The sequence below is a fragment of the Galeopterus variegatus genome, unplaced genomic scaffold, assembly GCF_000696425.1.
Source record: "Galeopterus variegatus unplaced genomic scaffold, G_variegatus-3.0.2 Scaffold604, whole genome shotgun sequence".
NCBI lineage: Eukaryota > Metazoa > Chordata > Mammalia > Dermoptera > Cynocephalidae > Galeopterus > Galeopterus variegatus.
Window position 1 is genome coordinate 274,015 of NW_007726715.1, and position 15,782 is coordinate 289,796.

The 15,782-nt window shown below is 42.6% G+C and overlaps 1 protein-coding gene across 2 annotated transcripts in view; it reads right to left on the bottom strand.

Annotated features, from left to right (window-relative positions):
• IFT81 (intraflagellar transport 81) overlaps positions 1–15,782 on the bottom strand; it is a 95,602-nt gene that overhangs the window by 11,340 nt on the left and 68,480 nt on the right. For both annotated transcript variants that reach the window (XM_008570451.1, XM_008570452.1), the window contains 3 exons: positions 6,920–7,006; positions 5,781–5,852; positions 5,376–5,461 (listed from right to left, as the gene is read on the bottom strand). In XM_008570451.1, the coding sequence (XP_008568673.1) occupies positions 5,376–5,461; positions 5,781–5,852; positions 6,920–7,006 (245 nt within the window). The remainder of the gene's footprint in view (positions 1–5,375; positions 5,462–5,780; positions 5,853–6,919; positions 7,007–15,782) is intronic.

The window sequence follows — 15,782 nt, forward strand, 5'->3', positions numbered from 1 at the left end:
CCTCGCTCAGCCAGTGAGCGGGAACCGGTCTGCATGTGGAATCCGAACCCTCGGCGGGAGCGCCGCCGCGCTCCCAAGCGGCGCACTGTAGCAGTGCGCCACCGGGCCGGCCCTCATAATATTCTTATTATGTACTCCTTTAGTCATGGCACAATATTTTTCTACAGGAAAACTATGGAATGATAAAGGTTTATAATGATTTTTAAAATAATGAAGAACAAGTGGCTAGAAAACTGATCAAAAATCAATAGTTCAGGAGTAATTATTTCCTTCTTTATTATTTATATTGATAACTTTGGGTTTTTTTGTTTGCTTGTTTTTGGTAGCTGGCAGATATGAGGATCTGAACTGTGACCTTGATACTGTAAGGCTGTACTCTAACCAACAGAGCTAACAAGCCAGCCCTTATTTTGATAACTTCGAAAGAAATGGAACTTAATTTCTTTCTTCCTTTTTTTTTTTAAAGAAAATGTAATTGTATTTTTATTTTTTACATTCTAGGATGCTGTTGTACAGCAGTAGGGAGGGAGGGTGAGAAGGGAAAGGGGAAGGAAAGGAGATGGAAGAAGAAGAAAGGAGGAGTGGCAGGATTGAGACCTTTGGCACCCCTCTCATTCCAACAGGGGAGACCAGGGGGCTTCCAGCAGTGGCTTGGTCATTGCCGGGCTGGGTGCAGATGTCAGGAGGGTGTGGCAAAAGCCCTCACCCTCCACCATCCCAGCTTGGGAACCAGGGGCCCTTCTTGCTGAGGCTTGGTGGTTGTCACTGGGATGGTTGCATGTGTCAGGAGGGTGTGATGAAGGCCTGAGGCCCCCCACCATCCCAGTTAGGGAGAGCCCGGGGTGCATCCTGCAGTGGTTCAGTGGCTGGTGGTTGTCACTGGGCTGGCTACATGTGTCAGGTGGGTGTGGCCGAGGCCTGAGGCCCCCTACCACCCTGGCTAGGAAGAGCCCAGGGCACTTCCTGTGGCAGGTCAGTGCTTGCCACCGGGCTGGCTATGTGTGTTGCAGGACTGTGGCCAAGGCCCTCGTTCCGCACCCTTGGGACTGGTTGTGGGTGTCAGGAGGCATGGCTGAGGTCCCCAGCCCTCCACCCTCCTGGCTTGGTAGCCCAGGGGACTTCTGGTTCTTCTAGGTGTTATAGGTGTTCTTTGGTGAAATGAGAGCTTTACTAGCTACTATCAAACTTTGTCTCTGGGGCCGGCCCGATGGCGCACTGCTACAGTGCGCCGCTTGGGAGCGCGGCGGCACTCCCGCCGAGGGTTCGGATCCCACATACAGACCGGTTCCTGCTCACTGGCTGAGCGAGGTGCGGGCGTGACACCAAGGGTTGCGATCCCGTTGCCAGACATGAAAAAAGACAAAAAGGAAAAAAAAACAAAAAACAAACTTTGTCTCTGGCTGCTGGTACTTTGTTTTTTTCTTTCAGTTCTGTGTTGGGTTATTTGCTGTTCCCACCATTTAAACTCCTAGTTGGAACTAATTTGTTGTCCTTTGCTTACTTCTAAAATGGGGGGACTTCCTGTGGGGACCAGCACTTGAGCTCTGTGGTTGACGTAAATTGCTGCTTTGCTGCTGATTCCCTAGGGAAGGCTTTTTGTGCAGCTCAAGTTTTAATGGTTGACTTTATAGGTACTTTCTGCTCTTGAGAGATCTGGTGAACCTAGGTTGTGTAGAAACTCTGTTCTGGGCCTGAGTCTTTTCATCAAACTGCACCCCGGTTAATTCTATATTCCTGACCAGTCTCCTCTGAGTGGTCCTTTGCTGACTGGGGTGCAGATCAGCTGTCCTTGCTGTGCCCCAGTGTTCTCCCCCACCGCCAGAGCTGCAAAAACTTCCCACGGGATGGGATGTGCACTGATCCCTTGAGATGACTCACTGGCTTCTAAGTGGCTCCTTTTTTTCAGTTGTTGTGGATCCTCACTCCTATGTGGGTCCATGGGAACCCTATTAGTGGTCTTGCTGGCCTATGGGCTACCAGACCTTCTTCTTCCCTGATGCCTCCAAGCGACTTCATCCGAAGGGCACAGCTGAGGCTTTTGCCAGCTCCTGCTCTGTGCACTCAGCATCACCAGCTTGGACATGGCTAGGGCTTGAAACAGTCAGAGCAGTTTTTTCTTTCTCTCATCATGGCTTCTCCTGCTTTCATACACTCCATAGGTCTCTCCTCCTCTTCCCCTGAGATCTAGTAGCCTGGGCTTGGCTTTCGTTGCTTTTTTATAGTTGTAAATTGGTTGATTTGTGGGAGATAGTGACACCAGGGACCGTCTATTCCACCATCTTGACCAGAAGCTCTCAGAACTTCATTTCTAAAACTTTTTATTTTTCAAGAACAAAATTAACTTTACTCATTTCTTAGCATTGAACATATACATTTCTATAAGCAAAGTTTACATTCAATGAAAGATCTAAATAAGTGCATTTTTTTTTTTTTTGTCTTTTGTCTTTTTCCGTGTCCGGCAACGGATCGCAACCCTCAGTGTTGCCCCCGTACCGGACCGGGGACCGGCAACGGGATCGCAACCCTCGGTGTTGCTCCCGCGCCTCGCTCAGCCAGTGAGCGGGAACCGGTCTGTATGTGGGATCCGAACCCTCGGGCGGGAGCGCCGCCGCGCTTCCCAAGCGGCGCACTATCCAGTGCACCACCGGGCCGGCCCTAAATAAGTGCATTTTTAGTTTAATATGTTAGAGTATTAGAAAAAATATTGTCCTACTTATAGGGTATTTTCAGTCTGACTTACATTCTTACATTATATAAATATATAATGTAAGACACTATTTCTTAGATTCCTTTTTGTAACATTAATGTACATGCCACTCAAAATCTCAACAAAAATTCAGACTCTGCAAGACACTATTTCTTAGATTCCTTTTTGTAACATTAATGTACATGCCACTCAAAATCTCAACTGCAATAAATGTATATCTTATTCTTTTTGAGTTCTTACTAATGGTAAAAGCAAAACATTTAAATTTTGAGGAGGAGCAATGAAAATCTGTCTTGTTCAATTTCTGCATTTTATCACAGCTAGCAATTCAACTATAAGTATATTTTTTAAGGCAGGATTTGATTTATTACAGTATGCCATAAGCTAGGATTATAAAAACAAATCACCATATAAGGACTGATCAGTATTTACGCATCCTTTTTGTTTTGAAGGCTGGCACACTGCAATCACATAGTTTCTAGCTAAAATATAGCCATCATGTGACACAATTAGCAGGCAGATGACCAGAGTCCAGGACTTGTGGGACTTTAAAAAGAGACCAACCTTAGTGTTTATAAAAAAGCAACTATAAAATTACATGTATTTTGTGGTGGGGAATTATTGCTTAATGGTTACAACAGTTTCTGTTTGGAGTGATAAAAAAGTTTTGGAAACACTTGTATTGTATATAGTGGTGATGGTTATGCGACACTGTGAATATAATCATGCCATTGAATTGTACACTTAAAACTGGTTAAATGGGCAAATTTTGTGTTATATATATCTTACCACAATAAAAAAGTAAGCAGGCAAGAAATAAAATTATATGTATTCCTACTTAATTAGCGGGGCTGAAATATACAGAAGAAGTTAAGATTTATTCCCTAAAGAATATCTTAGTATCTGCTTAAATACTCTGAATTTGTTTATTCTATTTTATTTATAAAAATTCTATAGGTGAAAACATTAAGTAACTTAATATAAAAACAAAAGACTTCTGATTAAGATGGTGGAATAAACCCAGCATCACCCTCTCCCACAATCAACCAATTTACAACTATTAAAAAGAAATGACTCCCAAGTTGGGGCCACTAGAGCTCAGGGGAAGAGGAGAAAAGACCTTCGGAGTTCATGAAGGCAGGAGAAGCCACAATGACAGAAAGAAAAGGCCGTTCTGACCATTTCAAGCCCTGACCACTTCAAGGCTGGCCCCTAGTAAGCACACAGAGCAAGAGCTGGCAAAAGTCACTGCTGTGTCCTTCGTATAAAGTTGCTTGGATACTGTAGGGAAGAAGAGGGTCTTGGTGGCCCTCAAGGCAGCAAAACCACTAACAGGGTTCCTGCGGAACCACATAGAAATGAGAGGCCAAAAACAACTGGAAGAAGGAGCCACTCAGAGGCCAGTGAGTCATCACAAGAGACCGGTGCATGGCCCACCCCATGGGAAGTGTTTTGAGTGTGTGCAGTAGGGGAGACAGGCCCACCAGGGGAACATTGGGGCATAGCATGGACAGCTGATCTGCCCTCCAATCAGCACAGGACCACTCAATGGAGACTGGTCAGGAATATAGAATTGCATGGGGTGCAGACTGATGAAAAGACTCAGGCCCAGACCAGAGTTTCCATACAATCCAAGTGTATTGGACCTCACAAGACCCAGAAGTGCTTATAAGGTCAACAATTAAAACCTGAGCTGCACAAAAAGCCTTCCCCAGGGAGGAAGCAACAATTTAGCTCAACCACAGGGCTCAAGTTCTGGTTCCCAGGAAGTTCTTCCATTTTAGAAGTAACCAAAGGAAAACAAATTAGTTCCAGTGCAGAGTTTAAGTGTTGGGAATAGCGAATAATCCAACAAAGAACTGAAAGAAAAGACAAAGAACCCACAGATCACAGACAAAGTTCTGATATTAACCAGTAAAGATCTAAAACCACCAAAGAACACCTATAAAACCTAAAAAAACCAGAAGTCCCCCAGGTTCCCAAGCTGGAGTTGGGGTAAGGCCGGCCCAGCAGTGACAACCAGGTGGCTTCTGTAAGTGCCCTGGGCCCCGAGCCTGAGCGTTGGGGAACTGATGGCCTCAGCCATGCCCCCTCAAAGTCTACATCCAGCCCAGCTGACAACCACCAGGCCACTGCTGTAAGTGTCCTGGGCCCCTGAGCCCAGATGGTGAGGGGCCAAGGGCCTCAGCCACACCTCACCCCCCATATCTGCATCCAGCTCAGCCATGACCATCAGGCCGCTGGTGGAAGTGCCCCAGGCTCCCGAGCCAGGGCAGGGGGGATGCCAAGGGCCTCAGCCAAACCCCTCCAACATCAGCATCCAGTCCGGCAACGACCACTAGGCTACTGCCAGAAGCATCCTGGGCTCCCAAGCCAGGGCCGGGGGGGGGACCCTCCCTGAGGGCCTTAGCCATGCCCCTCCAATGTTCATATCCAGCCCAGTGATGACCACCAGGCCACTGCCAGAAGCCCTCTGGGCTCCCCTGCCCACAAGAGGGGTTCCATGGGCCTCAGCATGCCCCACCCTACCTCTTTTCTCCTCCTCCCACCCTATCTCCACCCCTTTTCCCCTGTCCACCTCCCCCACAACTGCTCTGCAACAATATCTTAGAATGTAAAATAATAATTATAAATAAATTAAAAAGAAAAAAACCCCAAAATTACTTGCCTAATTGCCTTTCTTTTTTCTTGCTGATCAGAAGAGACGTATGCCTTCATCTCATCAGTAGCACGACGAAGCTGAACTTCTAGGTTCTAAATGGAAAGATTTAAGTTTTAGGGAAGTCTTTGATCCAGAAAAATCACAGAAAAGTTTTTTTTTTTGTCTTTTTCCGTGTCCGGCAACGGATTGCAACCCTCAGTGTTGCCCCCGTACTGGACCGGGGACCGGCAACGGGACCGCAACCCTCGGTGCTGCCCCTGCGCCTCGCTCAGCCAGTGAGCGGGAACCGGTCCGTATGTGGGATCCGAACCCTCGGGCGGGAGCGCCGCCGCGCTTCCCAAGCGGCACACCATCCAGTGCACCACCGGGCCGGCCCAGAAAAGTTTTTGACCCACTTTATCTTTGTCTTACCTTAATCATACAGTTTGTATAACGGTATCTACTTTCTTCTTGAAGACATTCTTCACGGAGTCCTCTAACTTCCTACAACATATAGTTTTAAAGGGGCAACATTATTGAAAGAATAAGACAGATGCAGAGAGGATGACTTTAATGTACAACAAAAGAGCTACCATCAGAGTAATTTCCTCTTCAGCAATTTAAACCTTGTTTATTCTCTAACAGAAAAGATTGCAACCTTTTCTAGAGACTACCCATATCACTCTAAATCCTGCAGGTTCAGTTATTCATTTATTAAGTGCCTACTATGTATCCAGCAGTATCCTAAGTGCTGGAGACACAGCAGTGAACAAGACAGCCTGGTCCTTTCTCTCATTTGAGGAGAGGAAACAGGCATAAACAAGGAAACACATAAGGAAGGTTGTTTCAGATGGGGATAAGTGCTATGAAGAAAATATATCAGTAGAATGTGATAGAAAGAGTGGGTAGGTCAGGTTGGGGAGGAGAGTTAGAAACATAAGGTAGGGTAATCACAGAAGACCTCTAGGAGGCTGTAACATTTAGGCTGAGACTTGAAGGATGAGAAGGAGAGAGCTAGTCAAAGAGTTGAGGCACAGTGTCCCAGGCAGAGGAAAGAGCATGTGCAAAAGCCCAGAGGTGAAAACAAGTTGGCTTGTTTGAAATTCAGGAAGAAGGCCGGTGTAGCTGGAGCTCCATGGATGAGAAGTAGAGCACACTGATATGAAGTTACTGAGGTAGCTGGAGCCTTGTAGACCATAGTTTGGAGGTTAGATTTTATTTTAAGTGCAACAAGAAGCCAGTGGAGGGTGATCTACATTTTAAACAGGTTTCCTTGGCTTCTCTATGGAGAATAAGCTTTAGGAGGGCAAGGGTGGAAGCGGGAGAGCAGGCAGAAGTTTACTTTGGGAGTCTAGGCAAGAGATGATGGGCACTGGATGTTGGTGGTAGTGATACAGATGGAAAATTCAGTGTGTACACATTAATCTTAAAGAAATAAAGATCTTTGGTGCTTAGGAGACAGGTTCAGGAGATGATATTAAAGATTTGGGAATCTTTTGACATCAGTGTAGTGAAAATGTGCATATATAGGCATTTTTTGCTAAATTATTAAAAATAAAAACTCTTCTTACCTGTTCTAATTTGGACCGATTGCTTTCGAGGCCTGCTGCACAGCTATCATACTGGGATTTCTTTTCATCACATTCCTGGGTTAGTTCCTAGGATGAAAAGGGCAAATGATTGAATAAGTGAAAAACAAAGGCCTAAAATGTGGCTCTGAAACAATGCATGTCCTTGTCAGTCTTGTAACTTAACTCTAAGCTTCTTGGCATACTTAAGAGTTATTTATAAAATAATCAGACATTTGAGAATTATGACAGATGAAGGTGCTGATAATAACAATAGCTACCATGCATTAAGCTGTGTGCCAGGCTCTTTTGTTAGAAGCTGGGGATACCATAGTGAACAGCCAAAAATTCTTCTCCTCAAGTAACATTCAGACAAGTAAACAGGCTGCTAAGAGCTATGATGGGCAAATGCAAGGTGTTCTAAGAGCCCACAGGACTCTTACAGATCTAACCCAGGCTTGGGGATCAGTGGGGACAACTTCCTGGAGAAACTGGTATCTAAGCTGAACATGAAGGATTAGTAAAAACAGGGGGAAGGTGAACAAAGGCAAGAAAATGTTTTAAAAAAGGAACACTATGTATAAAGAATTGGAAGCAAGAGAGAACAAGAAAAATTAAGGAACATACTTATAAGTAGTTTATTAGGCTGGAGTGTGTCTGAGAAGTGGTGGGAGACAAGGCTGAAGACCTAGGCAGGGGTCTGATCAGAAGACATTCACAAACCACGCTAGGGCATTTGAACTGTACCCTGGACAATAACTAAATCTCACAACAACTCTTTGAAGGAGGTATTAATTCCCTCATATAAGGATTGGAGGAAGTTTAGGGAGGCAAAGCATCTTGCCAAAGATTATACTGCTATTAAGAGGTGGTGTCAGGGGCTGGCCCGGTGGCGCACTGGATAAGTGCGCCGCTTGGGAAGCGCGGCGGCTCTCCCGCCCGAGGGTTCGGATCCCACATACAGACCGGTTCCCGCTCACTGGCTGAGCGAGGCGCGGGGGCAGCACCGAGGGTTGCGATCCCATTGCCGGTCCCCGGTCCGGTACGGGGGCAACACTGAGGGTTGCGATCCGTTGCCGGACACGGAAAAAGACAAAAGACAAAAAAAAAAAAAAAGAGGTGGTGTCAGAATTTAAGTTTAGGCCATGTAAATGGTTTCAAACTTTCTTCTGACATATTTTGAATGAGATAATCTGAAAATCTTCTGCTACAAACACCTAGAAATGCTATAAGTATCTACAAATGCTTGATAAGTTAGAGAAAATGTCTTTTTTTTCTTTTGATTAATATTACTATTTTACATTCTATGATGTTGTTGCAGAGCAGTAGTGGGGGGGGAGGGGAAAGGGGAAGGGAATGGGATGGAAGAAGAAGGAAGGAGGATGGGTGAGATTGAGGCCTGTGGCACCCCCCTCATTCCCACAGGGGTGACTGGGGGGCTTCCAGTGGTGGCTTGGTCATTGCCGGACTGGGTGCAGATGTCAGGGGGGTGTGGCCTAGGCCCGAGGCTCCCAGTGCCCCAGCTCAGGAGAGCTCAGGGTGCTTCCTGCAGCTGCTTGGTGGACATCACTGGGCTGGCTGCGCATGTTAAGGAGGACTGAGGTCCCCCACTGCCCCAGCTCAAGAGAGGCCAGGGCCCTTCCCGTGGTGGCTCAGTGGTTGTTGCTGGGCTAGTTGTGGGTGTTGGGGGCATGTGGCCAGGGCCCAAGGCCCCCCACTGCCCCGGCTTGGGAGAGCCCGGAGCGCTTCCTGCAGCGGCTTGGTGTTCATCACTGTGGTGGTTGCATGTGTCAGAAGGGTGTGGCTGAGGCACTTGGCCCCCACTCTCATGAGTGGTTGCAGTTGTTGGAGGGCATGGCTGAGGCCCCAGGCACTCTCCCCTTTCTGTCTTGGTAGCCCAGGGGACTTCTGGTTCTTCTAGGTGTTACAGGTGTTCTTTGGTGAAATGAGACCTCTACTAGTTACTATCAAACTTTGTCTCTGGTTGTGGGTACTTTGTTTTTTCTTCCAGTTCTGTGTTGGATTTTTGCTGTTCCCACCACTTAAACTCTGCACTGGAACTAATTTGTTGTCCTTTGCTTACTTCTAAAATGGGGGAACTTCTTGGGGGGACCAGTACTTGAGCTCTGTGGTTGACGTAAATTGCTACTTTGCTGCTCTTTCCCTAGTGAAGGCTTTTCATGCAGCTCAGGTTTTAATGGTTGACTTTATAGGTACTTCTGGGTCTAGTGAAATCAGTGCATTTGGGTGGTGTAGAAATTCTGGTCTGGGCCTGAGTCTTTTCATCGGTCTGCACCCCATGCAATTCTATATTCCTGACCAGTCTCCTCTGAGTGGTCCTATGCTGATTGGGGGGCAGATCAGCTGTCCCTGCTGTGCCCCAGTTTTCCCCCAGCCACTGCCCATGCTCCAAACACTTCCCATGGGATGGGCCATGCTCTGGTCCCTTGAGATGACTCACTGGCCTCTGAGTGGCTCCTTTTTTTCAGTTGTTGTGGCTCTTCACTCCTATGTGGGTCCACGGGAACCCTATTAGTGGTCTTGCTAGCCTGGGAGCCACCAAGGCCCTCTTTTCCCCTGCCGCCTTCAAGCAACTTCATCAAAGGGCACAGCTGAGGCTTTTGCCGGCTCCTGCTCCGTGCGCTCAGTAGCTCCAGCCTGGAAGCGGCTGGGATTTGAAACATTTGGAGCGGTTTTTTCTTTCTCTCATCATGGCTTCTCCTGCCTTCAAGCATTCTGTACGTCTCTCCTCCTCTTCCCCTGAGCTCTAGTGGCCCCAGCTTGGCTGTCGTTGCTTTTTTATAGTTGTAAATTGGTTGATTTGTGGAAGAGAGTGACACTGGGGAACGTCTATACCACCATCCTGACCGGAATTCTCTTGAGAAAACGTGTTTTTGAAATCCAGAGCTGAACTGAACTCTCAAGTAAGTAAGTAAGAGGAATTACCAGGGCCAGAAACAAAGGATGATAGTGTGGCTACTCTTGGTGAAAGGAGTTGGGGGCAGTCAGTCTTGATACCATAGTGATTTAAACATCCAGGCAGGGCAGAAGAAATGCTTTAAGCCTCTGCTGAGTGGGAAATTAGAACTAAGGACCCTACAGTAAATCCAAGCTGTTTTCAACCTGGGAACTTGCAAGTAAAAGGGTAAACACCAGCCTGAGAATGACCATGGTTTCACACAGCACAGTTTCTTTGGATACAGGAGAGTTAACATAGGTGAGTAATGTTGTGTGTGTTGTCTTTGCTGTTGGGGCTGCATCTGGGTTGGGGGGACTAGTACAGTATAAAAAATTGCTGGGAAAAAGGGGCTGTGGCTTTTATGTATCAAAGTGACCTACAGACATCCAAGGCTCTCAAGGATGACAGTCATACACACCCTAAATGGGAAAAGGAGCAGCAGAGGTGTTTACTTAGGCAGCTGCTGGGCCTCTCAATGAAATGAAGATGCTATAGTTGATGAAAACCTTTTTTTATTTTTTGGCAGCTGGCCGGTACAGGGATCCAAACCCTTGACCTTGGTGTTATCAGCACCACGTTCTCCCAAGTGAGTTAACGAGTTAGCCCAGTTGATGAAAGCCTTTTTTGGTCTTTGAGTCTGATGGGTAAACCAATCAGTATGTAGCTGGGCTGCTGCAGAGGCAATAGAAAAAAAAAAAAAAAGAGTCCTGTCCTCTGGCAAGTTTGGGGTTTGAATTTACCCCACCTACATGGTCTAGAAACTCCCAAACTAAGAGATTAACTAAAAATCAGCTCCAAGCCTGTGATAATTTATAAATCACCTGGCAGAACAACTGCAAAACCACTTTGGAGGGACACAACCTCCATCCTGGCTGCCAGGATTTAAGAAACAAAACCCTGTTAAAGGTAAGCGCACAGTCCCAAGTAAGCACGCAGTCCCAAGGTATAAAACATATAAGGAAACAATCAATCTATAAGAAGAAAGAACCAGAAAATATAAACAACAGCAGAAGTATACCTCAAGGAACTTTGGTTACTAGAAATAAGCCTACTAAATAAGTATGCTTAAAATAATCAAAACTATAAAGGAGAAACTAAAAACAAAGGATTAGAAAAAGATGCAGTGGGAAAAATAAAAATGAAAAAGGTAATCATTGAAATTAAAAGTTAAGTGGACACTTTTGAGATAAAAGAATGAAGTAGAAAACAGAGCTGAAGAAAATACCCAAAATTCAACACAGAGAGAAAAGAAGATGAAAACATGACACTGAGGTTAAGCAACAGGAAATTGAATAAATAAGTCTAACATATGTCTAATAGGAGTAGCTGGAAAACAGACCAGAAAAAATGGGGGAGAGAATATTTGAAGGTATTATGTAGAATTTTCCCAGAATTAATGGAAGACACAAAACACAAATTCCAGCAGAGTAAGTAAAACTAAATCTAGATCATAGTAGTGAAACTTGGAAAACACTAAAGAAAAAGATAAAATGAAAATGATAATTAAACTGATAGGCGACACTCAACATAATAAGAGAAAGCTGTGAAAATATATATTTTTTTCTGATCAAGCCGTTAAGAAGAAAAAAAAATGGTTTACTTACTGTAATAATTATTTACTGAGAAAACTACTTAAAAAAAAAAAAGGAAATTGAATTTTAGGAAGAAGATAACAATCCAGAAGGAAAGAGTAAAATATAAGCAGCAGTGGTGAGAACTGCTAAATATGTGGGTAAATCCAAACAGGAAATGATTATATGAAGAAGTAATTATAATAGTAACAACTACCATGCCAACTACTTTTAGAGATATAAAAATAAGAAGGAAATAAAATGCTGTAGGATAACAACACACATGCAAGGTAGCAGCAGGTGTTAAATTATTCTAAGGTCCTTGTATTGTTGGGGAGATGCTAATTAAGTTTAGACTTTGTTAAGTCAAGAACATATGTTAAAACCTTAAGAGTAAATCATATCATAATAAAAGTAGAAGATAGAAAAGAAAATAAAGGGAAGAAAGAAGAGAAAAGAAACAGGATTGGTACAATGAAGGGCAGGGAAGAAGAAAATAAGCAAAAACAAAGAAACAAACAAAACCCCAATAAACAGTATGTACAAAATAGAAAAGAATCCAAATGTATCAATAATCAGAGTAAATGTAAATGGGACTAAATTCACCAATTAAAAGATAGATTCTTGGGCCGAGCCCGTGGCGCACTCAGGAGAGTGCGGCGCTGGGAGCGCAGCAGCGCTCCCGCCACGGGTTCGGATCCTATATAGTGATGACCGGTGCACTCACTGGCTGAGCGTGGTGTGGCCGGTCTCAAAAAGGACAAAAAAAAAAAAAAAAACACTAAGACAATACAATCAACTAATATTAGGTGCTAGAGGAGAGGGAAAGGAGAGAGGAGGAACTATACTAATTTCATCACTTCTTACAATGGGGATTAATAGATACTATCTAAAGAAATGGACAATTAATGGTAGAGTTATAACTATAACGGCTTGAACAAAACCACAAGCCAGAACACACACACAAATGGGGGGCTGTAAGAGGGCGGGTTTACAGAATTTAAAATCGAAAGTCAAACATAAAATGATACCACTGAGAACAAATAGCATATCAATAAAAATAAATAGGCTATGCTTAACTATTAAAATAGTTCAAGATCTATTCAAGAGACATGCCTAAAACAAAATAATTTTTAAAAGGTGGAAAGTTGAGTTAAAAAAAAAGTATAGTAGGCAAATATAAACAAAAGGAAGCAGATATTTTGATCTTAATAACAGTCAGGGTTGTTTTCAGCCCCCACCCCCACTCCCCCAAATGCCTTTGTTATTTGGAAAGTAGAGCAAAGGTATACAGAACAAATTTAAGGTAGTCACTAAATAATTATCCACTCATTAATTTCCGTAACATTTCTGGAAAACACATAAGAAACTGTTAACAGTTATTATTTCTAGAGAGTACACTGGGGGTGCAGAAAGAATTTCTATTCTTTCTCTTAAACAATTCTATACAGTTTGAATTCTTGCTAAGAGCATGGTTTTACTTTTGTAAGAGAAAATAATCAATAAATACAAAATATATCACTGAAACTAACAATTATCAGTGTTACTAAACTATGAGTAAACTACATATAATTTATAGGACTGCTCCTAAGAAAATAAACATGAAACTTTTCCAGATGCTATTTTAATTCTAGATGATTATAAAAGATTTAGATACATATAATTATAATTTTGAGTTGTGATGTTCTATTTTTCAAACAGTTGTTAATATTCAAATTTAGAACAACATGCCAAGTACAACAGAAAGAAATACAAGCACTTCACTATAAAGTTTCCTAAATATTTGAGGGTTTGTCATTGAAGTAAGAAGTATAAAGTATTTTTAAGTACTCCTGCTCTTTAAAAATGTGATAGTGCATTTTTGTAGTTTCAAGTATTAAATACAGTTAAACAAGTTAAAAAATAGTATTAAACATAAGAATTAAGAATTTTTTTTTTTGTCTTTTTGTCTTTTTTCCGTGTCCGGCAACGGATCGCAACCCTCAGTGTTGCCCCCGTACCGGACCGGGGACCGGCGACGGGATCGCAAGCCTCGGCGTTGCTCCCGCGCCTCGCTCAGCCAGTGAGCGGGAGCGCGCCACCGGGCCAGCCCCAAGAATTAAGAATTTAAGAATTTAATTTTACCAGCTTAAAGTCAATAAAGCAGTTATTTTTTTAAAGTATTCTTTTAATTACAAAAGCGTTCTAGGAAAAAATAGAACTATATATGCATGGATGTAAGAGATTGGCATATGGAGATAAGCAAAATCATCAGGCACTCACCAACTGCACTGAACTAAAATGCTTTTAAAAAAATACCAATTAATGTAAATGTACACAAGTCCTACTCCTTTTTTTATTGTGGTAAAATATACATAAAATAAAAGTTACAATTCTACAATTTTAAGCGTACAGTTCAGTGGTATTTAAATACATTCATATTGTTATGCAACCATCTTCTCCATCCATTTCCAGAATTTTTGTCATTTTCCAAAACTGAAACTTGGTACTCACTAAAAAATAACTCTCCATTCTCCACTCCCCCCAGCCTCTGGTAACCCCCATTCTACTTTCTGTTTCTATGAATTTGGCTGCTCTAGGTACTTCATATAAGTGGATTCATACAGTATTTGTCCTTGGCAGTTGACATTTCAACATGGCAGAAGACAGATGAAAATGCTCAGGTGGCTCAGGCTCCCCTCTGACTTGATAAATATGGAAAAATTGGAGAGTTGTCTTGTTAGGGATGGTGGTGAGATAGCTACATTTCCTTGCAATGGGAGAGGTAGACAATGCTTCACACACGGAAAAATCTAGTTACATCATATGAAAAGAAATTTCAGGTTTTGGTTAAATTATTAAAATAGATGACTTTGTAAAATTTAAAATATGTTATATGGTTTTACTTAGAAGACAATATGGTTAAAAGCAATAATATTCCTTCTTTCAAAACTATTTAAAATAACTATAATGATAAATACCTTTTTAAAAAAGTTGTATATAAAAAATATAAAAGTATATTTAAATGTCTAAAAATATAAAATACATAAAAATTCTGTTCTACTGCAAAGTATATTATATGTTTTAAATCATTTGGTCTTTACAACCATCCTATTAAGAAAGGACTAGTGGGCTAGCTGGTTTAGCTTAGTTGGTTAGAACACAGCCTCGTAACACCAAGGTTATGGGTTTGGATCCCTGTACTTGTTATCTTGAGTCTGCTTGAGCATGGCTCATGTTTTTAATAGTTCTATGCAGATTGTCCCTACAATTAGTGCAATTGGTACCCTGAGGAGAATCTGCCTTTTGCCTGATGAAGTGTTTCCTAATCATGGCATGTTGTAAAGGTTACTGTAAATCTATACTATATATTTCTGTATTGGCCCTGTATTGACAGGTGATACTGCTTGGTCACAAACACTAAATCGTTCTTCTATTGAACTAATAAGTTAGCAATACGTTGCTAATGTTAATATTGAAAAATAAACATGTGTAGAGCAGAATGGCTTAGTGGAAAGAAAAAGGGCTTCAGATTCCAGTTTGAATCCCTATTCTATCACTTACGTCATTTCAACCTCATCTGCAGAAAACCAGGAAATATCTATTTCATGGTTGTGAATATTAAATGTATGAATGAGAAGGCACTAACATACATTGCAAAAGTTCAACAATTATTTAATTTTGTAGAGGTCTGCTTTTAGCTCTAGAAGACTCTTGCCACATGTTTACTTGATTTGATTTTTAAAATACTTTATATAAGTGTTACGTTAATTAATTCAAAAAGCACTTACTGAGCACCTACATTGTTCCATTGTTCTAAACATGTTTCTATATAAACCAGACACTTCCAACTCTGGTTGAGATTATGGAAGGATCTTAAAAGGGATATGGAGGGCCGACCCAGTGGCTCACTCGGGAGAGTGCGGCGCTGAGAGCGCAGCGGCACTCCTGCTGCGGGTTCGGATCCTATATAGGGATGGCCGGTGCACTCACTGGCTGAGCACGGTGCGGGCAACACCAAGCCAAGGGTTGCGATCTCCTTATCGGTCACCAAAAAAAAAAAAAAAAAAAAAAAAAAAAGGGATATGGAAATTTTAAAAAATCCAAAATAAATTCTAATTAAATACAGAAAGTAATTTAATTCACATTATATAGTCTTGAACCAAAACTGAGGTGAAATCAATATTTCCTAAGCACGGTCCTTCCTGAAGTCTTCTCAGACTTCATCTAGTCTCACTCCATGCTCTTTTTTGGTGATTGTATCTTCTCCTGGGCTGTGATCAAACATCACATCTAGGCAAATTACAAACTCTAACTTGAGCCCCAATGTCTTCTCCTGAACTGTTGGATATTAACT